Consider the following 26153-nt stretch of genomic DNA (forward strand, 5'->3'; position numbering starts at 1 on the left):
ATTATTTGTTATTTAATTAACCCAAGAACAGGGTTCCAACAGACACTGCCACGAAACTCCTCTTTGTTCAGAGTGTAGCCATACTGCTGAAGTGGCATTTGGCAATGTATATGAAACAACTCAAAGGATATTATTCTGAAAATATAAAGGTACTAGTGTAACCCGGCCTTCGGCCGGGATTTCACTGCCGCAGTTAAAAGGGGTAGGAGTAAATACCCGCTGGGTCAAAACCCGCATTAGGTGACCACATAGTATCCAACCAATAATTTTATAATCAGTTCATCTCGTGGATAATTAAGTCATAATTAGGCACCACATTCCATGATCATAAAGTCAGAACACCGACTAGGGGGGGGGGGGGGGGGGGTAATGACTACTTTTGGGGACTTGGGGAATTACGTCAACGATTTTACCCCGAGTCCCCATGATTTTTAGTCCCCAAAAGTCTCCATTAGTCCCCATTTAGATGATTTTTAGTCCCCATTAGTCCCCAAAAGTCTCCATTAGTCCCCATTTAGATTTATCCTACTCCTATCTTGGACAAAACATCTCGATCGTATCGTTATTAAACTAACTTGAAAACCATAAATAACTGTCAAAAATTCTGGGGACTTATGGGGACAAATGGTGAATTACGTCAACGAGTTGACCTCTAGTCCCCATGATTTTTAATCCCCATTAGTCCCCAAAAGTCTCCATTGGTAGTCATTACCCCCCCCCCCCCCCCACCGACTATTACACCTCATTACTCCCGACTTGAACCGCTTTCCATTTTTTCCCGATCCATGACTCAAAGTGCCGAAGGCACAAAAGAGTCAAGTACAAGGGTTAGCGAACGAGGTTTTTTTTTGATATGGTAGCTTTGCGACCGTGCGACCGTGCGTGCCTGCGTGCCTACATGCATGACATACATGCCCGCGCGCCAATATGTCGCCCACGTTTCTGCCTGCGCAAAGTTATTTTGCGAGATATTTTGAATTAAATAATTGTTGTCGCGCGGCGCTAAACTGACCAATTAAATTGTTAATTTCACCATGATATGTACGTACGTATCCCACTAGGCACTAATTTATAGCATATTGTTATCATTGTTAGTATCACTATTTTGCACAGATAAGAGCCGTGTCTGGTTGCATAAACAATGAAGCATATGGTTACACGATTTTCAACTTCAAGTTCAATATGGAATTAACTGGGCAGTGCTCCGCCTGTCACTCCGCTATATCTGTATACTTATAAACAGCAAAGACTGGGGACCCAGCTTATATTGAATATAATAAAATAAGCCATCACGGATCGGGAAATTGAGCGGCCGTCCACAAAAGAAAAGCGGCCGCATTTCTTGTTATTTAAATCGTTTTAGAAATTAACCCTTGTTAACTCCGCACCACACCCACCTATTACATTTGAAAACACGCATAACATTTTCGTATGAAAGTATGAACTCTCTCTGCAGTCCAAACAGACCCCTAAACACTAACAGTGCCCCCTCCCTAATAAGCTTATGGTATAACATTACAGCGAATCTTCCCGGGCTAACTAAATTATGCAGCTATAACATATAAATATACAGAAATGGGAAAAAGAGCGAGACCCGTAACTTTTACCATTCTGCTTAAGCCATTTTATTTAACATTTGTCATGTGGAACAAAACCATGCTATCAATTAAACCATTTACCACATACCGATTAAAAAACCCTTTACCCATTACCATTTGACTTCCTAATAGTTTTGTTGGCACTATACCGAAAAAAACCATCCCCGTAACTGTTACCGTTTTCTTGATTAAGCCGCTCGGAAATTACATACGCACGCACGCACACACAGAAAACACACATCTTGAAAATATTATTATATAAATATAGATTCGATTTAACGCTTGATTTTCATCATTTATACAACGCGCGGTATAAACAATAAACATGAACAATAAAATTGTAAAAACATATGGAATACGCGAGCTGTTGCTTTATCCAGATTCACTTATAAACCATGTACTTTCGCGCCACTGCAGGCGCGCTTGTTTCACAAAAGCAACTATCCAGAGCCCTTGCGTTTGCAGTGGGCCATTGTTAGCTATAGCCCCAAGCGTTTTGGTCCCTCATTCCTGCCACTCAGCATTGCCTACTGTAAAGTAGACATTTTTCTACGACAATAGAGAAACTGACCCTGTCTCACTAAATTCACCTAAATTCAACTTGTATCACGTACGTGGTGACCCCCACGGTCGTTTCACTATAGCGTCTTCGACGCTACAGGGGGAGCCGCGCACTTCGTGCGCGGCGGGTCATACAACGTATGACAAAATTCAACCACTTACCATAATAAAAATACTAACAACCAAATAAAGTTGTTTAAATAAAGAATATTTCCTCAAGTTTACGTCTAGCTAACTAATTCGTGGTTTAAGCTTTTATTTTATTTATAATTAAAGGAATGTAAAATAAAACTTTTCGTTTCATTGCGCGCCCGCCTCCCGGCGAATATAATGAAACTTGTCATACGTTGTATGACCCGCCGCGCACGAGTGCGCGGCTCCCCCAGCCCCCTGTATCGTCGAAACTCTACAGTGTGAAGCGACCGTGGGGGTCACCACGTGATACAAAATGAAACATGACAAGCGCGCCCGCAATGGAGCAAAAGAACATAGTTAGGTGAACGTGAGCTGCGTTGTAGGTTTATAACCTACCAGGGCGCGCGGCTAATATTAAATACTAGTGGACTCTATGCAGCTCCCCCAGACTACCTAATTTTACTGATCTGGAGGTCACATTTTATTGAGCCAGTACATGCTAATATTAAATACTAGTGGACTCTATGCAGCTCTCCAAGCGCACCTAATTTTACTGATCTGGAGGTCACATTTTATTGAGCCAGTACAGGCTAATATTAAATACTAGTGGACTCTATGCAGCTCCCCCAGAGTACCTAATTTCACTGATCATATCTGGAGGTCACATTTTATTGAGCCAGTACAGGGCTACAGGCTAATATTAAATACAAGTGGACTCTATATGAATAATTCTGCTGTCAAAATTTGTTCTCTCATCTGAAAACATATTAAAAAAGATGTAATAAAATTTTATTTGTTGTTACAAAAATATAGACGTTTGTTTGTTATTGTTTTATTTCGAGACGTGAGGCGCGGCGACATAATAAATTGCAGTAATTTAGATTAGATTAGATTAGATTAAGACTAATGACATAAACATCATCACTAGTTTTAAACATTTTGTCTGATTTCCTCATTATCAGAACTGTGAACATTTCACAGCCTTTGTCATTAAAAAACAAACAAATTCTATAATTAACATAATTGTCATAATTTGTTTACATATATAAAAGTTTAAAAACCGTTAAAAACCGTTAATTTTAATTTAAAAAATAAATAAATAAAAACAAATTCATGCGATATTTATTTCCTTTCTCTTGGCAACACACGGATTTTTATAAAAATATTGGACTTGTTGCTTCTTCTTTTCGATATAATTTACACCCTCTATTTTTGCCAAAACTATATTTGACACTTCCCAAAAGTTGCCTGTGTCTACGTACTAAATTATTAGTCTTTTTAAATTCTTCTAGATTAATTTTAAAATCAATAACAGACACTGAATTTCTAACAAAAGTAATGCCCGCGCATTTCGATGGAGCCGCGCAGTTTTGCCGCGGCTCCACTAGTATTTAACGGTTACCAGGGCGCGCGCCGAGTTGGACTCGTCGACGGTAATATTTTGTATCACGTGGTGACCCCCACGGTCGCTTCACTATAGTATCGTCTTCGACGATACAGGGGGAGTCGCGCACTTCGTGCGTGGCGGGTCATACAACGTATGACAAGTAATATTTGGAACAAATACATTTTTCGAGTATCACCCGTTAAAAAAAGTTCCACTACCGTGGTGCGTGGATTTTGGGTCGCGATTAGGCAAATGGCGAGGTGAAATACATTATGATCCTAGAATATGGACAACTCCACTCCATCACCGGAGGGATCCAGGATAGCAAACAAAAGAATGCATTCGTAATTTTAAACATTGGATGAAATAATACAGGTCGAGGGATTTGACAAAGCTCAAAACGGTATACCAATTTTAAATAATTATACTAGACAAAAACTTAAAATTCTACACTGTCAATCGTTATAACCATGTTTAGTCCCACTTTTGTCTTTTTGTACTCACAAACATCGCTTAAAAACCGCAACTCTAACAACAAATAAAATTAAAAAGCATCGAATTTGTTTAAATCCCGAGACTCGCTGGACAGGATCCCCTCAAAACACCAATGTGACACAGAGAGAACCTTTTAGAAAACCTGCTTTGGCAGCTGATGCTCCTATGGTTTTCAGGAGCACCACTCGATGAATGGGACATGGTAGTCACTTTCCAGAGTCTACCATGTCCCATACTCTAGGGGTAGAGTTACTCTGTTTGTAGAGGGTATCTTTGGACATCATACTGCGTGGCCAGCTGACATTCATGATCTTTCTGAGGTGGTTACGGTGACATGCATCTAGTTTGTCCCAGTACGATTTAGGCATTCCCCAGCAACTAGAGTTATACATGAGGATAGATACTACTTGGGCCTCAAAGACCTTCAGCTTCTTCTGTAGGGGGATCTTACTCTGGCACCATACCTTCTTGAAGTTCTGGAATGCTACATTGGCTAACATGATTCTTCTGGTGACATCTTTCCTACTTTCTAGCAGAGAACCCAACAAATTGCTACTGCACCATTCTTCATTCATTCTAAGGGGTTTACCATCATCCATGACCTCATCTTTCCCAGCTATGTAGACGTGTACAAACTCTGTCTTTGATTCATTAATATTCAGATTCCACTCTTTGAACACCTTAGTAGCGATAGGGAGGAGGGCTTCTAGAGCATCTTTGTCTTCACCAAGATAGTCGATGTCATCAGAGTATGCATCTTCTTCAGGCATGCTGCTAGGGCTTATAGGGGGGTTGGTCGCAGCGTCACGGCACGCAGGTGGTAGCAGGCACCAGCTAGAGTGATTGTGAAACAGAGGCCTGAAACACTATCACCTTGGGGTCCTCCATTGGTGCTGATGAATACAAGGGAGGTAGCGTCGTTGACTCGCACCTTGATCTTGAAGTAAAGTAAAATAAAGTAAAAATTATGACATAACATCATCACTAATGTCTACAAAATATCATTGCACTACATGGAAAAATATACAGTAACTATTTCTCCATCAAATTTAAAAGTAATAATTTTTTCAAATATCAATCATGAATAACAACAACATTAAAAAATTTAATTTATTCATACTTCCCAGTGGAGTAAAGATTTATAAAACGTTTCTTTGCTATATAAGGATGAAACCACAGATAATCATTGTGTTTTTCCTTATTACTGATATAACTGGTACCTTCAATTCTTGTTAAAACTTCTTTCGAAACATTCCAAAAATGAAAGTCATTTGCAATACATTTAGAAATCATATTCTTTTTAAAACTTTCCAATCCAATTTTAAAACTCAAAACTGTCAAGCAGTTCTTCACCTCCGAAGGGAGTTTGTTCCAATAAGGAACAACCCGCTCTGGAAGAAAAGAACACTGAAGATTCTTGACCTTTGTCACACTCTTACTACATCTATTGGATGAAACCAGATTAAGACCTGATCTGCTTGGTCTGAACAAGTCTGAACCATAATCAGTCAAGCCATTAATAACCTTAAAAGCTTCAATAAGGTCCCCACGTATTCGCGGCTCTGCCAGCGTTGTCAAATTAATGCTTGGGAATGGATCTCATTCACATTTCCTGTATAAATCATTTCAAGACAGTATACAATTATTGTATGCTTCGTATTCTGAATACATCTACAATAATAAGATACATTTGATCTCAAACCCCTACATCTAGCCATTGCATGAAGACTAGCTTTGGAGTTAATGGGTGGCGTCTCGTCGTTCAGGTTCATTGGTTTTTAAATAATGGTTCACCAGAAAGCTCCCCCCCCCCCCCCCCCACCGACAGGTCTGCTGCGTCTGCATCCACTTCCTCGTCTCCATTCATGTCCTCTACCAGCTTTTGTAGTGTCTCTTTGTGTCTCTGGTTAATTTGTATGTAGCTGAAGGCAGATTGGAATATGGTTATAATCGCTGCAGTCCTTGAGCAGGTAATATTTACGTTGTCCTTAAGCAGTGACATGTGAGGGTTAATGATCCAGTGTTTCTTCTCGTGAGGCCTTCTTTTTTGCTGTCCCCTGGAAGCATTTTTTCGCATTGACTGAATGTTCAAGCGACAGGATAATGTATAAATTCAACTTTCTTTTAAATACTGAAAATTCAGCTTGTCATCTATAATAACACCAAGAAACGTTTGCAGTGATTGTTCCTTATATAGGAGTGCTGTCTATGCTCAGTTCTAAATCAGGTATGGTTTGAGTACTGGATCTAGGTTTAACGCGTATATAGCAACATTAAGCCTTTTTTACGTTATATGTGAATGATCCCTAGAAGTATTTTATTTCCTGACATTTCAATTATATCACAGGCTATGAATTGATGGTAAAGTAGCCGTGAGCCTGAATGTGATGTCAAACGACACATGTGTAACCCTTCAACAATTACTGAATTTTGGTGGCAAATTTGAGCCACATTTGCTCTGGGAACTTCTTCACTCTTTATCTTTTTATCTCAAAACGGCCCTGAAAGGTAAATGATGGTGTGTATTGTAATTGAGTAATTGGTTTGATTCTAAAAGTTGAATCTAAATGATTTAAATTCACTGTGTAAATATGATACAAAACTCTTACTGTATTCAATTTATTGTTGTTTTGATGGAATTCCCACCAGAGAACTGAAATACAGGAATCAGCATGACATTGGAGTAACTAAGATGATCTACTATCTAGTCTTACTATTGCAATAGTGGAAAATCAGCAACTCTTAATAATAAATAAGAGATTAGGTTTGTAGTATGACTTATGACGATGTATTTACTGTTATATAAATTAAATCAAATATAAAACGATATTTTTCAGATCCTGTGTCGTGGCAACAAGGGCCAGTGTTTCTAATTTGTTCCAGTAAAATCAGTTTCTTTGCCGATGGAAATGTGTCCGTTAAACGAGGTTCAATTGGTAAGTGTGCTTCATAATTAATATCCAGTTTTATGCAGTACGATTCTTATCCTTTGAACTTCTGCTTATCTTACAGTTACATACTTCATATATTAACACAATTCTCGATTAATGAGGCATTTTCTTTCCCATAATTTCAACTCCCACTTACATCTGGTTTGTGATTTGTTGTCGTTCATCTCGATGTGAGTGCTAGGAATTTCTTTACCATGCAATCTTATTGTTTAATGTTATTTTCTCGATTTTTAGCAAACCAAAATACTTACATAATTAGTTATTTAGAAGACATTAAATTATTCTTTATTTCGCAATTTAACATACAGACTGAATGTTTGTCATCGAAACTCCGGTACCTAGCACCACTTCCCCTTGTACGTTAACTAATAAATGTAATGTCTGGTGATAGTAGAGGGCACCACTTCCCCCTTGTACGTTAACTAATAAATGTAATGTCTGGTGATAGTAGAGGGCAAACTCCCCTCCTCTATATTACCCAACCTATATTATTAATAACGGGCCAATGGTTTGTTACATCTAATGGGGTAAACTTCCGGGATTCTGTTGAATATGTTGACCTTACAAGCCCACTATTGGTCAGCTTGCACACCATTTTGTGTGACTTGTCCATTATTGTGGCCGGTGTTTGTTATTTGGCAGGAAGTTTTGGTTGTTGGTATGCTCTATAAGTTCGTCCTTATGCTTGTTACCACTGTAAGATCAGCATACTTAGCTCGTTATGCTGGAACTTGCATATTGTTCCAATGTTATACAAAAATCTTACATTAAATAGCTCATAATAAGTTATCATGTTGTATCATAATTAAATCCTTGCCCTTATATTACTATTTCACCCATTTTAGGGGAATACAACGACAGTCTGTATGTAGCACCGGAATACTACAGCTCAGAGACCAAGTTAGCCTCCCCAACTGCTACAGAACAGATATACGTCTACTGTCTGGGTATGACTGTGTACTCCGCTGCAGAGTTCGACTGTGAGGAGGTATGTTTTCTCTTGTCACTCAATTGGAACATTTTCATAGTCCTGAACTGTTATTATATCTTCGGGTACAGCTACAATATTTAGGAATAATATAGATAATAATAATAATATATATAATATAGATGATACAAGCCCACCAATTCTTTTAAGTGAGCTGAGATAGATTGTTTGGTATTGGTGCAATTAGGCGCATACCGAGAGGACGTGGGTAAATGAATACCGAACGCACAACCACGAATCTTGCAATGACGGTTTCATGGCTACTTAGCCAAAGAGATTATCTGCTTGTTATTTTCATTATGTGATTACATTACCTGTACTGGTATTATCTTGATATTATAATTACTAAAACTGGCTGGCAAATTATTGATATAAATAGAAGGAATATCCAAATGGAAGGAAGTTGGCTTGTTGCCATGGATAATGGATATTTAAGAAGAGATTAGGTAACTTCATGTTTTTCGTCCATGTTCATTGTTCAAACACATGTTGCAAAGTGAACCCCGTACAGTTGAAACTATACTACCATACTTGGGTTTTCCTCAGAAAGTGCTCTAAACAGGTTCGCTACAGTTAGCTGCTTTATAAAACTACTAGAAAGCCCGTGGTCACAGGGAGGAAGCTAATAGTTTTCTATTTCTTTGGCGGTCAGTTTAAATCGCGTCAAAAAATATCCTACACAACCGAAGATACAGCCTATAAAAATGTTGCTTCAACCCTCGTTAGTCGTTACCATGGTTACTTTGCAACCTTTTGCTTTTTACCTAATTTGCACGTGGGCGGTCATACAGTGTACAGAAATAATTCTTTGAATTATAGTAGAGATAAATAGTGATTAGACCATCCAATGTAAAAATATCGTACAAATGAAAAAGAAGGCTGCTAGAGGAGTCAAGCCAGCCTCTGTCCATAGAGACATGTAGATAGAATTTATTGATTCGTCGTTATTGACATGTTATTGACAAAGTCGTATCTACTAGATAAGACCTTGTCAATAATCTAGAAAATTCTACAATGATATCATCAATAAACCCAATACACATCTGCAATCTACAAGTGATATTTCATACCTGTCTGAAAATGTACAGGAATCCAATTTCACTTTTATACTGGAACCTATTTTAACTTACTTAGTAACCATGTTAAGAAGTGTTCTGGTTCTAGATCAGGTATTAAGTTTCATATTAGAACGGTCAAATTACCACAATATCGTTCGCTATTTTATGAGGAGGCTGTAAATCACAATTTACGAACCAATACTTAACAATCTATAAATACTGCCCCTAGCCTAAGTAAACCTCTATTTCCCTACAACTGAACATTCTGTCAGGAAGTTGAGTTACCAGAGGTGCTAGAAGAGGTGCTGATAAACATGGTTAACGAGGTGGCTGCTTTACGAACTAACCTCGCTGTTATTTCACAGGTCTGTTTAATCTCTAGTCTTACTTGATTTAAACAGGGTTTCATCTAACATTACTACCTATTCTTAATCATTGTTCATTGTTCCTGAATAATTTGTTCCGTAGGCGTGCCAAGCAAACATCCCAATGTCCAAGAAAAGTGCTCTCAAAGAACTCATACAGAGTTACTTCAAAAAAGTAAGTTTGATTTGGTCATTCTTTATTGTCATGATTATGACGTCACCAACATCAGATATTGCTTCAGCTAATCTTGTCTTACATTTACGTAATTCTTTTGAGTAGCAGTAAGTAGTTATTTAACGCGTCTATGCCTCATTATATAGCTCTAGACTGTGTTACTTACATTTGTGTCATAATATGTTGGGGGGGGGGGGGGGTGTCACGTCCGTCTATGTCCGCTTGTCTCATAGAATCCAAAAAGGACAGGACATAGGCGGACATAGGCGGACATAGGCGGACATAGGCGGACATAGACGGACATAGGCGGACATAGGCGGACATAGACGGACATTAGCGGACATTAATGGACACCTAAATTGCTAAATAAAATGTTCAATTTTTGCTGTTATAGGGGGATCATGTTTTTTGTCCTTTCGGAACCCATATTTTCAAAACAGACAAAAAATAGAGCGGACAAAAATGGACAAAAACGGACAAAAATGGAAATAACATTTAGATGCTTCCTCCTCCTACTCTTCCTCCTCCTCTTCCTGGGTCTTCCTGATCTTCCTCAGTCCTTTTCCTCCTCCCCTCCTCAGTCCTCCTCCTACTCCTCCTCCTCGTCCTCAGTCCTCCTCATCAGTCCTCAACAGTCCTCCTCCCCAGTCCTCCTCCTCCTCCTGAGTCCTCCTCCTGGGTCCTCCTCCTCCTCTTCATCCTCCTCCTCTTCCTCCTCAGTCCTCCTCAGTCCCCCTCCTCATCCTTCTCCTCAGTCCTCCATCCTCCTCCTCAGTCCTCCCCCAGTCCCCCTCCTCCTCCTATTCAGTCCTCCTCCTCCTCCTCCTCCTCCTCAGTCCTCCTCCTTCTCAGTCCTCCTCAGTCCTCCTCCTCCTGAGTCCTACTCCTCCTCCTCCTCTTCCCTCTCAGTCATCCTCCTCAGCCATCGTCCTCAGTCCTCCTCCTGGGTCCTCCTCCTCCTCTTCATCCTCCTCCTCTTCCTCCTCAGTCCTCAGTCCTCCTCCTCAGTCCTCCTCCTCAGTCCTCCTCCTCATCCTTCTCATCAGTCCTCCTCCTCCTCAGTCCTCTCCCAGTCCCCCCTATTTCTCCTCCTCCTATTCACTATTCAGTCCTCCTCCTCCTCCTCCTCCTCAGTTCTCCTCAGTCCTCCTTCTCATTTCTCCTAAGTCCTCCTCCTGAGTCCTCCGGTAATCACACTATATAATGACAACACTATATAATGACAAGCACTTTATAATGACAGCTGATCTTTGTCATTATATAGTCTGCAAAACGCACTATATAATGACAACACTATATAGTTTATCTTATATCGACTTTTCCTTACTTTTCTTTAATTCTACTTTTAGAATATTACTAAAGCAAATAATCTTATTTAAGTAAAATGTATAACTGTGATAGAAATAGAGTCCTTCTCCTCCTCAGTCATCCTCCTCAGTTCTCCTCCTCCTCCACCTAGGTCCTCCTTCTGGGTCCTCCTCCTCCTCCTGGGTCTTCCTGATCCTTCTCCTCTCTCTCAGTCATCCTCCTCAGTCATCCTCCTCAGTCATCCTCCTCAGCCATCCTCCTCAGCCATCCTCCTCAGCCATCCTCCTCAGTACTCTTCAGTGCTCTTCAGTCCTCCTCCTTCTCAGTCCTCCTGAGTCCTCCTCCTGAGTCCTCCTCTTCCTGAGTCATCCTCCTCAGTCCTCCTCCTCCTCCTCCAGGCTCCTCCTCCTGGGTCCTCCTCCTGGGTCTTCCTGATCCTCCCCAGTCCTCTTCCTCCTCCCCTCCTCAGTCCTCCTCCTACTCCTCCTCTTCGTCCTCAGTCCTCCTCATCAGTCCTCAACAGTCCTCCTCCTCCCCAGTCCTCCTCCTCCTCCTACTCCTCCTGGGGCCTTTTCCTGGGTCCCTATATAATTTGATATAATAAGTTAAAGCTATTAATAGCTTTAGTGTGATTAATAAGTCGTTTGTTTTGTACAAAATTATAATACATAGAAGTTGCGAAAATTTCTCAAAATGTTTGTCCGCTAATGTCCACCAATGTCCGCTAATGTCCACCAATGTCCGTCCGAGTCCGCCAATGTCCGTCCGGGTCTGCAAATGTCCGTCCGAGTCCACCAATGTCCGTCCGAGTCCGCCAATGTCCGTCCGTGTCCGCCAATGTCCCAAAAAACACGTCCGTTGTCTCATAGAATCCAAAAAGGACAGGACATAGGCGGACATAGACGGACATGACACCCCCCCCTATGTTACTGCTTTACTGTTAGTTGGCCTCCGTTTATTGTCACGGTTTCGATGGCTAATATTGATCGTTATTGTCAACTGGCAGATAGCTTACTCGTTACAGTAAAACCCCGATTTACCGCGGAGTTTGGGAAAAGGAAACATCCGCGGTAAATCGAGGTTTTGTTTGTTTACATTTTACATGTTGGGGGAAAGGAAATGGCCGCGATAAATCGGGGTTTGCGGTAAATCGGGCGCGTTAAATCGGGGTTTTACTGTATAATATGGGAATATGGATGCATACGTTATATTATTTTTATGTCAGAGATGTCTGGTGATCGAACAATGGTGGTTTGAAATTTGTGATTTAGCTGTTATGTATATGGTAAATTCGTCAGCAACATATTAAGTGAGGGACGAAAACATAGGGATTTGTTGAACGATTCTCAAATTTGTTACCATATAAAGTTTATATTATAAACTACAGGATCGCCTAGTGTAACTTTTTGCCTTATCTCTTTTTTACTGCAATAATTGAGATTATTTAAACAAATAATTAAGAAGGTTTCTATTTGTGAAATTTAGGAGAATTCAAAGAAAAACGTCCCAAACGTGACCTAGTCACCAAATCTTTCTTTAATAAAAATAAATTTAGCCTTGTATTAATAACTTACGCTAACTATTTAATATCTTCAGTGTGCGTCATCCGTTTAAAACGGCTTTCACTTGTCTGCATATTTACCATATTTACATGACTTATGTTAATATTTTCACGTGTCGCTGTAAAAGTAAAATAAGTTCTAGGTTAAACACAAGCCGTACTAGGTGAAGAGGTTGATCTCCGGTTTATGATATTTTATTTTATTTGTTATGTTGTCCAAATCAGATCTTCTGTAAATGTGCACTCTGGGTTAGCAAATAATTTGTTCACTCAAGCTACTCCTCAAAACATTTTGCTTCACTGCCTATCTCTTAAAAACGGGTTTAATTACAATGGGCCTGTAAGCAGTTCCTTAACTAAACTGCTTGCCCTGGTAGCCGGTAGGGGCTCATTTTTAATAGATGTGGGGTAGTGACTTTAGTTGCTTTATACCATTCGAAGTTTCCTTGGAATGTAAAAACGTTATCAGTTATCAGCTATCAGCTAATCGTTCTTCACAAGAAGTCTAGTTCTTCTTGAAGAAGAACTATTCGAACATAAAGGTGGACCAAATTTTTTGACACGTGACTGTGCTTCTGTGTTCTGATTGGTTTGTATGATTGCTAAAATCTGATTGGTTATTCACTGTCACAGGTCTTCATACACGAGTATTTCCATCGCTCTATAGTCTATATGCAAATAAGTCGAACTAGCTGGAGCTGAAGATGGGTTCTTGGGGTGTCTGCGAAAGTAGAAAGAGCAAGAATGAGAGAGAATGTCTTCCATTTGATCTAGAATATACATATTTGTAGAGACTACATTCTAACAAGAGCTCATTAGCTACGGGGTGATCCAGTCTATCTAATAATACCTCGAGATTGCTGTCCCTATACTGGTAAGAATGTGAATGTATAGGAGAAACTGAAGATAATTAGTGATTGTATTTGTATAATGAGCATACTATACTACCAAGGATCATGTTCATTGTTCCCTCGTGGCATACATCACACAGCTACAAATGAACTGATCCTGACATCTTCTTAGCTTGATAGGAATTAGGACATCAAGAACGATGGTAATTGGTACGATAAATTTCTAGGACTGGTAATTCTCTGGGAATGAAGGAAAAATGTGAAAGTCAGAATCCCTGCAAAGTCCTTGGCAAACTTGCAAATACCAGCGTCTAGGGTGGAATCTTTTGAAATTACCCACCTAGAACGGGTGTCAGCGTTAAACTTGCGTCAAACTAACTATGAGGAAGAATTATCAAGATTAAACTTATTATAGATAGAGTAATGAAGTATTAAACATGATGTAACCAAGATAAGATTGTAAAGTAGTGATTGTATTGTATCCCTATTCCCTATCTACAATCTACATCCTACCCTAAACTAACACGATAATGAATCAAATTCATTTTGTATTGGCTCCAATTCTGGAGTAGTCCCCTTCCGGTCAGGCGGATCATTAACAGTTTCCTAGTTTCGATCTCGTACATTCTGTGAGCAGTTATCAGCCCGCCCTGGAGGGAAGCTTGGGCCCTCTGTAGATCTTCTTCGTTCTGATTTGCTTCCTATTTCCACGCTACTGTCAGGGCAACTGTCACGATGGTTTGTCTGTAGCACTGGGTAGTATTTTATGACCGGAGAACTTCAGGTCGCTCCACAAGATCTTGTAGCCAAGTGTTAATAACTGTCTCGTATCACTGTAGCCGCCCTCACGTCTGAACACTCTTACCCACTCTAACAGTGGAGGGTGGATAACAGTGTGTACCATCTAACAAACTGTTGTAAGTGTAGTCTTCAGTATATGTCGGGGAAACTACCAAGTTACTCTTCTTTATAGTAATCCACATGTTGTTACAGTACTTTAGTAGCAGTTTACTGTGTGCAATAGTAATAGTTGTGTTGTTACTACTCTAATAGCAGTTTACTGTGTGCAATAGTAATAGTTATGTTGTTACTACTCTAATAGCAGTTTACTATGTGCAATAGTAATAGTTTAGCCCGGGTGTATCGCTATAGTGACTACGTAGTGTATTTTATAGGCTGGACAATAATGTTGTCTCAATTAACCTACTCTTATGATTGGAGTAATATTTAGACTGGGATAGACTTTCTGGTGATCATATTCTGCTCTCTGTCTAATAAAGGGTTATATTAACTATGGAGCCTTTGTACAGTTTATACACAGCAGAGCCTGCGGATTGACTCACACGGGCGCTGGGCAGGCACACGAGGAATCAGTATGGTAATGAATAACTGTGACGAAGTTTAGTACATGAATAGTCGCACCTCTCAGTAGTGAGTACTCTAAATCTTCTCAAACAGTTCTCGAATGTTCTCTCTTAGCCCGGCTAGATAGTTGGGCTAGATATTTGTACAGTGTGCAGAGTTTGAGGAGATTCAATCTTAACTTCCTCGTGGTAATGATGGATTATGTAGCATATCTTATATTTAAACTATTGTGTGTGTGAGTATGTGTGAGTGGTAGCTCTCCTATCTCGCTCCCTATAATGCTATAACGATCCAATTATTTCACTTTGTAGTAGAGAGGTGTACCTTGCTCTTGTGTGTCCGTGTGTATTACCGGTTATATACACTATACAATGTATATTGTATAGTGTATACTGATCTGTTAGGGGGTTGATCCCTGTTTTAGTCAATAGTTTTCTGTGGCGTTGCAAGGCTGGTTAGGTAGACGTATTAATTCTCAGTATACCATTACCAAGATTGATATCTGGTGCCCATCGATTTAGAAAAGATGTTCATTTTGCTGTTATACTATGGATATGACTATAAACAATGCGAAAACTCGTTTTTAGTCTATCTGACGAGAAATTGTACATTACACTGCCGAGTGGTATATTTTCCTCTACGTGAATATTATGTTTATTAGTTTATTTGTTTATTGAATACATCACGTTGTGGTACACTTTCAAGTAGACTGTTGTTATTCTGATTTCGTTAAGAGACGGTTTCATTCTTCATTTTGTAAGTCAAACTATGAGACCCGTGTTTGTTTTTAAATTTTTTGCTCCGATGAGGAGAGAATGTTTTTGAGGAGATCAGCTCAGACATGGGCACCCTATTGTGCAAATTATTTAGTTATCTTATGACTTATACGATATCTTTGTCGCATTGGAGCGGGGTACTAAGTTTCGTTTCGTTTTGTTTCTTTCTCAATAAATGTTTGAATGTCTCCTGTTTGTTTGTTTGTACTGAGACAAATGCAGCTATCACATGAAATTTAGCCACATCTGACAGAATAAAAGCTCGATCAGAATAAGCGAAATTAGATGAAACTAAGTATGGTACTGACTACTGATGTAACGATTGTGAGGGATTTTTATTAAGTCCTGCCCTATTGGCCCTTGCACCTATCATATGCTTGAATAGGAATGCCATGCAATATTGTTGCGTAAAAAGTATTTTAAATAACACTCCAGACTTACAGAGAAGAATATTTACTATCCATCTTAGATTAAGCGTTTTGTAAATGAGCGTTTCTGGAGAAAGACTGTACAGAAAGCCCAATTCTCCCGAATTGACGAAATTAAATATCTGTAAATTAATTCCCCAGAGAGGTGCTGTCATACCATTAGCTGAGTCTCGTGCTCACAAGTTTCCTGTATTGATCAAAAATGGGTAGTCGTATTGTGTAGTCACTGTTACCTGGCAACGGTCCGTAAAAACTAAACTTGTCATTTATCTAACTTATAGGTCATAGGAGTTTTTGTGGAGTAGTATTTAGTGTACAATATGCGTTTCATCGCCAAAATATATTGATCCATTCTGAAAGTAGGAATAGTTGAAGGGTAGCTTCCTCGCATTATGCAATTTTATGGACGTAGGTAATAGTGGGGAAGTGCAAGTTTTTTTGACACATGACAGTACTTGGAGAATTTAATTAGTCGATGTTGATTAATCGCTGTCACGCGAGAAAACAATCTTCCAACGCTTTCCAACTTTTCTCCACTTCCAACCATTCTCCACGTCTTTTGCGCAAAGAATGTTTAATCATGATTACCTTACCTAAGCAAAGCTACTATTGAGTTTATAAACTTAATAGCAGTTTTGCAATAAATATCAACATAATTTATAGTAATAAATAATTTATTGTTTCACAACCGTTTAAATAGGGCCCCTAAATAGTTGCTTTTATATATCATTTATCGCATCTGTCAACCCCAGAACTCGATGGATGCAGTAAAACGTCCACTTAGAGGCGGCAAGGCTCTAGTTCTACCCACTCCCCCTCTTCCTCCTCCTCTTCCTCCAAGTTTTGATACCATCCCCAACACTGGCTACAGCAAATCTCAGAGCAGTTCCAGCAACATCTCCAGGAGTAGCCCTGCCAAGGAGACCACGTCTGATATCGAGAGGTTTGTTTTGTTGCCAGAATTAAGTTTTTGTTAATTAGTAGGATGGTGCAATTGTTCGATATAATGAGTTTTCATTGGTGGGTATTGGATAATCATCAATTTGTTGCCCATCAGCAATCAACATACTTCTGCTTATTATGAATCATATCCGTATTTTATTAGCAGCTATTAGGTTTCATATACACAGTTTGACAGTTGAATCTAGGTAGGGCACTTTAAGGTCTCAAGGTTTACATTTTGGCTGAGTTTGTAACCCAATCCATAGCAACGATAGCGTATGACGCGCATAAATTGAGTCATCATTCGCTTAATTAGTTCATTCGAAGAGCATTATCGATTCCATAGGATTTCCGAAACATAAAAACAGTCAAATCAAACATATCACTATGTCACCTACTACTGAAATTTTAATTAAAATATGGAACATTCAGGAACGGTGTAGTAAGCGTGGCTAGTGGTGAAGTTCAGTGAGTAATAAGTTGTAACATGATAACCTATCATTCAATTATAGTCTGAAAAGACGAAAGAACCGATGGCCAGAAAAGTTGAATATCGTTACAATTTCCATTATACATATGCATATATTTATATACAACATTATGTATATGATATTCTTGAACTAAAAGAGTGAAACCCAGTGAAATGAATAACGAAGAAGAGGAAATTAACCCGTACAGTACATATGAAGATATGGGGGTAGAAGTGGATCCTTACTCTACAAACGAAATCACAAATAGCCCAGCTAGGTATGTGGGACAAACATGGTTTGCTATGTGTGGGAAAAATGTAAAGATTCCGTTACAATTATTACAAAAAGTGTGGCTTATACCTTTACACGTTTCGATCTAATTTTACAAGGTGTCGTGCAATAGCCACTGCAACACAGGACATGATAGTAGATTACTTTATCAGGAGTAAATCAGAACAACAGGAAGATTGTAATTATTCCAACGCTAATGAGATGGATCTTGAGAACAGGAGGTTAATAAGTTTCAAAATACAATTTTATCTGAATAAACAGCTTGCACGTCATGAACACTTCGTACGCTTTAAATAAGAGTAATAATAAATTAAAATTGTACTTACTGATAACGTCCCAGACCGAAAACAGACAGCAGGGGTACTTCTCCTCTGGCTGTATCTATTAGTCCTAGTATTGATGATACGTACTCTACTGCTGACGACCTTGATCTTCAAACCAAGTATGTCAAGTTCAAAGCATCAATTTTTTTAAACGTTATAGTTCAGTAACGTCACATGTAATAAAATCAATTTTTTTATCGATTAAATTGACAGTTAAGATTAGACTATTTATAGCTAATCTAATGTAGGGTACCACATGGTATTCAAATTGCAACGTTGGAACAAACAACTCATTGTATTTAATAGGAAATCCGATCCAGTAAAAGCTCCAGTTCGTGATTCAAGTATATCAAGTTCGGAACCAGATAACCCATACGGGACTGCTAAATCCAGATGTAAGACAGGGTGTGCTGCTGGTAAATGTATTCATACTCCTACTGACCTGGATCGCATGTACACTACTGTCCAGAAGATACGGACCGGGTTAGTTTAGCTTCTTTAATTTTAATCTCAATTCAAAACTAGTGTCATTATTGGTACCGAGTTGGACTTTCTGTTCCGTATGTTCCGCGGAACAATATTTGACGAAAGTCGATTATCTTGAGATCCTACTGATAAATTTTCTTTAAACTTTCCAGATAGTTGTATGGCTATGAGACGGATATTCTGTGCGATTTTGGGCGAATTTCTATGTGCCAAACCTGAGATATGACTTCAAACACAAGAAAATATCTCAAATTGGCGCGTTCTAGCGGAATGCAGGCTAATATTTCGAGATCCTACTGATCAATTTTCTTTAAACTTTCCAGATAGTTGTATGGCTATGAGACGGATATTCTGTGCGATTTTGGGCGAATTTCTATGTGCCAAACCTGAGATATGACTTCAAACACAAGAAAATATCTCAAATTGGTGCGTTCTAGCGGAACGCAGGCTAATATTTCGAGATCCTACTGATCAATTTTCTTTAAACTTTCCAGATAGTTGTATGGCTATGAGACGGATATTATGTGCGATTTTGGGCGAATTTCTATGTGCCAAACTTGAGATATGACTTCAAACACAAGAAAATATCTCAAAATGGCGGTTTCTAGCGGAACGCAGGCACATATTTCGAGATCCTACTGATAAATTTCCTTTAAACTTTTCAGATAGTTGTATGGCTATGAGACGGATATTCTGTGCGATTTTGGGCGAATTTCTATGTGCCAAACTTGAGATATGACTTCAAACACAAGAAAATATCTCAAATTGGCGGTTTCGGAACAATATTTGACGAAAGTCGATTATTTTGAGATGCTACTGATAAATTTTCTTTAAACTTTCCAGATAGTTGTATGGCTATGAGACAGATAATCTGAGCAAGTTTGGGCGAATTTCTATGTGCCAAACTTGAGATATGACTTCAAACACAAGAAAATATCTCAAATTGGCGCGTTCTAGCGGAACGCAGGCTAATATTTCGAGATCCTACTGATCAATTTTCTTTAAACTTTCCAGATAGTTGTATGACTGTGAGACAGATATTATGTGCGATTTTGGGCGAATTTCTATGTGCCAAACCTGAGATATGACTTCAAACACAAGAAAAAATCTCAAACTGGCGGTTTTGGTACAATATTTGACGAAAGTCGATTATCTTGAGATCCTACTGATAAATTTTCTTTTAACTTTCCTGATAGTTGTATGGCTATGAGACGGATAATTTAAGCAAGTTTGGGCGAATTTCTATGTGCCAAACTTGAGATATGACTTCAAACTCATGAAAACATCTCAAATTGGCGGTTTCGGAACGATATTTGACGAAAGTCGATTATTTTGAGATCCTACTGATAAATTTTCTTTAAACTTTCCAGATAGATGTATGGCTATGGAACGGATATTCTGTGCGATTTTGGGCGAATTTCTATCTGCCAAACCTGAGATATGACTTCAAACACAAGAAAATATCTCAAAATGGCGGTTTCTAGCGGAACGCATGCACATATTTCGTGATCCTACTGATAAATTTTCTTTAAACTTTCCAGATAGTTGTATGGCTATGAGACCGATATTCTGTGCGATTTTGGGCGAATTTCTATGTGCCAAACCTGAGATATGACTTCAAACACATGAAAATATCTCAAATTGGCGCGTTCTAGCGGAACGCAGGCACATATTTCAAGATCCTACTGATAAATTTTCTTTAAACTTTCCAGATAGTAGTATGGCTATGAGACAGATAATCTGAGCAAGTTTGGGCGAATTTCTATGTGCCAAACCTGAGATATGACTTCAAACACAAGAAAATATCTCAAAATGGCGGTTTCTAGTGGAACGCAGGCACATATTTCGAGATCCTACTGATAAATTTTCCAGATAGTTGTATGGCTATGAGACAGATAATCTGAGCAAGTTTGGGAGAATTTCTATGTGCCAAACTTGAGATATGACTTCAAACTCATGAAAACATCTCAAATTGGCGGTTTCGGAACAATATTTCACGAAAGTCGATTATCTTGAGATCCTACTAATAAATTTTCTTTAAACTTTCCAGCTAGTTGTATGGCTATGAGACGAATATTCTGTGCGATTTTGGGCGAATTTCTATGTGCCAAACCTGATATATGACTTCAAACACAAGAAAATATCTCAAAATGGCCGTTTCTAGCGGAACGCAGGCACATATTTCGAGATCCTACTGATACATTTTCTTTAAACTTTCCAGATAGTTGTATGGCTGTGAGACGGATATTCTGTGCGATTTTGGGCGAATTTCTATGTGCCAAACCTGAGATATGACTTCAAACACAAGAAAATATCTCAAATTGGCGCATTGTAGCAGAATGCAGGCACATATTTCGAGATCCTACTGATAAATTTTCTTAAAATTTTCCAGATAGTTGTATGGCTATGAGACAAATAATCTGAGCAAGTTTGGGCGAATTTCTATGTGCCAAACCTGAGATATGACTTCAAACACAAGAAAATATCTCAAAATGGCGGTTTCTAGCGGAATGCAGGCACATATTTCGAGATCCTACTGATAAATTTTCTTTAAACTTTCCAGATAGTTGCATAGCTGTGAGACAGATATTCTGTGCGATTTTGGGCGAATTTCTATCTGTTAAACCTGAGATATGACTTCAAACACAAGAAAATATCTCAAAATGGCGGTTTCTAGCGGAACGCAGGCACATATGTTCGAGATCCTACTGTAAATTTTCTTTAAACTTTCTAGATAGTTAAATAGTTACATGGCTATAAGACGGATAATCTGAGCGAGTTTGGGCGAATTTCTATGTGTCAAACTCGAGATATGACTTTAAACACAAGAAAATATCTTAAATTGGCGCGTTCTCTTCCTCCTCCTCAGTCTTCCTCCTCCTAAGTCATACTCCTCCTCGTCCTCCTCATCAGTCCTCCTCCTCCTCATCAGTCCTCCTCCTCCTCATCAGTCCTCCTCCTCCACCTCATCCTCCTCTTTCTCATCCTCCTCATCCACCTCCTCTTCCTCATCTTCCTCCTCCTCTCCCTCCCCTCATCCCCTCCTCCTCCTCCTCAGTTCTCCTCATCATCATCCTCCTCCTCCTCCTGAGTCCTCCTCCTCTTGAGTATCCCTGAGTCCTCCTCCTCCTGAGTTCACCTCCTCCTGAGTCCTCTTCCTCATCCACCTCTTCCTCCTGAGTCCTCCTCTTCCTGAGTCCTCCTCCTCCACCTTATCTCCCACCTCCCCCTCATCCCAGTCCTCCTTTTCCTCCTCCTCCTCCTCCTCCTGATTCATCCTCCTCCTCCTTCTCCTTAGTCCTCCACCTCCTCCTTCTCCTTAGTCCTCCTCCTCGTCAGTCCTCCTCCTCCTCCTCATCAGTCCTCCTGCCCCACCTCCTCCTTATCCTCCTCCTCCTTCCCCTCCTCTCCTTCCTCCCCCTCATCCCCTCCTCCTCCTCCTCCTCAGTCCTCCTCCTCCTCTTCAGTCCTCCTCCTCCACCTCCTTCTCCTCCTCCACTTCCTTCTCCTCCTCCTCCTCCTCCTCCTCCTCCACCTCCTTCTTCTCCTCTTCCCCCTCATTCCCTCCTCATCCTCCTCTTCAGTCCTCCTCCTCTTCCTTTCCCTCCTGAATCCTCCTCCTCCTGAGTCCCCCTGAGTCCTCCTCCCCCACCTCCTTCTCCTCCTCCTCCTCTCCCTCGTCCCCCTCATCCCTTCCTCGTCCTCCTCATCAGTCCTCCTCCTCGTCCACCTCCTTCTCCTCCTTCTCTTCCTCCTCCTCATCCTCCTCAGTCCTCCTCCTCCTCCTCAGTCCTTCTCCTCCTCCTGGCTCCTCATCAGTCGTCTTCTCCTCCTCCTCCCCCTCATCCCCTCCTCCTCCTCCTCCTCCTCAGTCCTCCTTCTCATCCTCAGTCTTTCTTTTCCTCCTCAGTCTTCCTCATCCTCATCTTCCTCCTCCTCCTGAGTCCTCCTCCTCCTGAGTCCTCCTCCTGAGTCCTTATCCTCCTCCTGAGACCTGAGTCTTCCTCCTCCTGAGTCCTCCTCCTCCTGAGTCCTCCTCCTCCTGAGTCCTCTTCCTCCTCCACCTCCTCCTCCTCCTCTTCCTCAGTCCTCCTAAGTCCCCATCCTCCTCCTCCTCCTGAGTCCTCCTCCTCCTGAGTCCACACTCCACATCCTCCTCAGTCCTCTTCCTCCTCCACCTCTTTCTCCTCCTCCTCCTCCTCCTTCTCCTCAGTCCTCCTCCTTCTAAGTCCACCTCCTCCTGAGTCCTCTTCCCCCTACACCTCCTCCTGCATATATGCCTGCGTTCCGCTAGAACGGGCCAATTTGAGATATTTTCTTGTGTTTGAAGTCATATCTCAAGTTTGGCACATAGAAATTCGCCCAAACTCGCTCAGATTATCCGTCTTATAGCCATGTAACTATCTGGAAAGTTTAAAGAAATGTTATTATTCAGATCTCGAAATATATGCCTGCGTTCCGCTAGAATGCGCCAATTTGAGATATTTTCTTGTGTTTGAAGTCATATCTCAAGTTTGGCACATAAAAATTCGCCCAAACTCGCTCAGATTATCCGTATTATAGCCATGTAACAATCTGGAAAGTTTTAAAAAATTCTATCATTCAGATCTCGAGATATATGACTTTTTTCCGCTAGAAATCGCCAATTTGGAGATATTTTCTTGTGTTTGAAGTCACATCTCAAATTTGGCACATAGAAACTCGCCCAAAATCGCACAGATTATCTGTCTTATAGCCATACAACTATCTGGAAAGTTTAAAGAAAATTTATCGGTAGGATCTTGAAATATGTGCCTGCGTTCCGCTAGAAACCGCCATTTTGAGATATTTTCTTGTGTTTGAAGTCATATCTCCATTTTGGCACATAGAAATTCTCCCAAACTGTCACACATTATCTGTCATATAGCCATGTAACTATCTGGAAAGTTTAAAGAAAATCTATCAGTCAGATCTTGAGAAAATCAAAATTATATTCTAAGTTATTCACTAAAACACTCGATTTTCGATCTTTTTATTTGGAACAGATTTGTCGAAAGTCCTTCTGTTGGTACCGTACGCGGATTTGTTTTACGTAACGCGCATGGACTGATTGCTGTGCCCAATAAATGTGGTTAAATATATAATAAATAATGGCACGCGCGTTTATATTTTATTCTTGAAGCAATTTAAGTTTTGCCGCCAGCACGATGGTACAGCACCCGTTCACAGTGGTAAAACGGCCAAATCGCTCGGTAAGCATTGAATTTACTTCTTTGAGGAGAACTTAAATACTAAATTTCAGCGACAAGGCTAGATCTATGAAGAAAAGCGTGAGTACACGATAACTCTTCTACATACCATTTACTATTCATATCTAGTGTTTACCAAATTCATCAGGCCATATTAGTTCTCACTCATGACAGTTCATTTCTATTCTCTGGTTCTTGATTTTTCTCTTGGTTTCGCGAAATTGGATGCACAGTTTATTTCATACCCAGGGTTTGAACTGTGTCACTTCCTTCTACTCCCAGGTGTATTCAAATCCCCATGGATGGTAATATAATGTGCACATTTTTTTTGGACTTTCTAGTAATTGCTAGTTCTTACTCACATTAGTAATGGGACCATATTATACTCTCAAAGCGATCAGCGTCATTAGTCGTTCTAATACGTTATAAGCGTGTGTCATCAATTGAGCTGAGTGAACTTTGCATGTTGGCCAGCATTTTGAAGCTTCCTACGTCATTATTTTTCATTTTGAGCTATATTTTGGGGAAATATCTTTGCTTAATCTGTTCTTTTTATTTAAAATTCGTTGGATTTATTTTAGTTGAAATTATGAGTTTTACGAGCATCACTACATGGCAGAGTGAAGATGTAAGTTCATAATATGTATTATCTGTTTGTAAGTTTTATTGTGATACCTTTTACCATCCCATCACATTTCCCAGCAATAATTACCTAAGTTAATTCATTTTGAACAGAAATATTCAAATAAGTTAGTTTGAGGATATCTACAACATGTTTTTAAAACCATAGAGATTTCAATGACTTTTAATTTCTGCTGCTTCTAAAAGGGTTGTGGTTTTATTTAGTCTCCGGGAATCTTTATCATTGTAGTAGGATAAATATAAAGATGAGTAACAGATAAAACCTTATCCTGAATGTAAAAAACCCCACAAAAATTTCACCAAATATCCTGCTACTGTTCGTGCAGACAGCTCGATACTGTCAATACAGCGTTATGATATTCCCTCTTTTTTTGGAATAACCGCTATTGACTTCCAAGAACTGCTTAATTGAACTCATTTTGTCTCTTCATTGTGTCCTTAAAGGAGTCCCTGCCTGGACCCATTAGACTATGTTGGGTATATAAAATAAATCGACCCCTCGTAAATCGTAATAGAAGGGGCTGACCGCCAGACCAGCATTAGATTCTATGCCCACCCTTTCATTGCTATGTTTCAAAGGTGTTGATATTTTTTCTTCTCAACTCTCCGGCCCACTCGAAATGTCTGCCCCCCCACAACGACACCAATGCTACAATTACTGTAAAACATCGAATTTTAGATCATAACTATTTTTCAAATTCGTTTTGTCCAGCCACCCACAACGACATCAAGGTTACACTTAGAACATCGAATTTTATCATATATTTATACAGATTCCTCCAATATCGATTGATTATGTAAATTTAACTCAATTTTAAAGTGTTGCTGCATATCAATTATCAAATAATATGTGAATATCAAATTCCAAACATTGATCAAATCAAAACATAATATCAGTATCTTGCATATTCTAACCGACATTTGTTTCAGTCGAGTTCAGGTCGAGTAGATGGGTTCAGACTAGATACTTCTATATCTGCCACCAGCTCGGAATCTAGCCAGCCAGTTCAGGTGAGCTTCTTCCTGATCCTCCTCCTTCTGAAAACACTACTCCATTTATTTATTGCGTCAATACAAGCATCTAATTACCAAACGAGCACTGATTTTTTCGTTTTATTCTCAACGGCATATGGAAATGCCGAAAAATAAATTGCTAGGTACCGCGAAATAATTGGTGTAGATGGTTCGAGAATTGATGTCGAGCAGTAACGGTAATCGTACTAGGGCACTGAAACCTGGAAATTGCATATTATATATAGTGTTATCTGTGATAAATAAATCGCTGTCCGATGTTTATGGCGTCACCACATATGGTGTCAAGTCTGTACTACCGTTCACTTAAACCTACTCTTTACTTACGCCAATCACATTTGTTATTTATAACTAGGAGCCGTTTCTCAATCTCGTGCCTCTGGACTGATCGCCTCCAGATATCATATATCGGAGATATTATGTGTTAAATGTACGGCGTATCCTCGCACAGCACACTTACAAAGGAATTTGGTGTGTCATTGATTGCATTTGCTGCTATACCCCACATAGAAAATAACACAACACCCACACGACCCATCACAGATCGCGCTTGTTTGTTTATATTAACTCTGCAAATGTGTTGATACAATTGGTCGTTAACACTATCTTGTAATTATTTTTATTATACTATAATTACCACAAATACAGTTGGTATTATGAGTGCTAACTTTGATTCCCCGTACCTTCTTACACCGGTGAAGAAGCCTCCCCGAAAACTCCATGACTTGCCAAGTCCA

The 26153-nt window shown here is 39.7% G+C and overlaps 2 protein-coding genes across 2 annotated transcripts in view; one reads left to right on the forward strand and one right to left on the reverse strand.

The window, feature by feature from the left end:
* Positions 1–4382: 4382 nt before the first annotated feature.
* LOC134814800 (uncharacterized) lies at positions 4383–4946 on the reverse strand. Its single transcript, XM_063823109.1, has one exon. It carries the CDS (start codon positions 4944–4946, stop codon positions 4383–4385), a length of 564 nt encoding a protein of 187 aa, XP_063679179.1.
* A 1559-nt stretch (positions 4947–6505) lies between these two features.
* The window catches only part of LOC134811649 (tyrosine-protein phosphatase non-receptor type 13-like), a 44553-nt gene continuing 24905 nt past the window's right edge, over positions 6506–26153 (forward strand). The window contains exons 1-13 of the mRNA XM_063818670.1: positions 6506–6684; positions 7014–7112; positions 7973–8115; positions 9446–9538; positions 9642–9713; positions 16755–16945; positions 17377–17412; positions 17584–17691; positions 17858–17926; positions 18046–18147; positions 18335–18511; positions 23796–23823; positions 25315–25395. Of these exons, the coding sequence (XP_063674740.1) occupies positions 6564–6684; positions 7014–7112; positions 7973–8115; positions 9446–9538; positions 9642–9713; positions 16755–16945; positions 17377–17412; positions 17584–17691; positions 17858–17926; positions 18046–18147; positions 18335–18511; positions 23796–23823; positions 25315–25395 (1320 nt within the window). The 5' untranslated portion in view covers positions 6506–6563. The remainder of the gene's footprint in view (positions 6685–7013; positions 7113–7972; positions 8116–9445; positions 9539–9641; positions 9714–16754; positions 16946–17376; positions 17413–17583; positions 17692–17857; positions 17927–18045; positions 18148–18334; positions 18512–23795; positions 23824–25314; positions 25396–26153) is intronic.

This window comes from Bolinopsis microptera, chromosome 1 (genome assembly GCF_026151205.1).
Source record: "Bolinopsis microptera isolate Bmic1 chromosome 1, MBARI_Bmic_1.0, whole genome shotgun sequence".
Classification (NCBI taxonomy): Eukaryota; Metazoa; Ctenophora; class Tentaculata; order Lobata; family Bolinopsidae; genus Bolinopsis; species Bolinopsis microptera.

Coding starts and splice junctions, on each gene's coding strand:
- LOC134814800 (XM_063823109.1), bottom strand. CDS start 4,946: ATGCCTGAAGAAGATGCATACTCTGATGACATCGACTATCTTGGTGAA.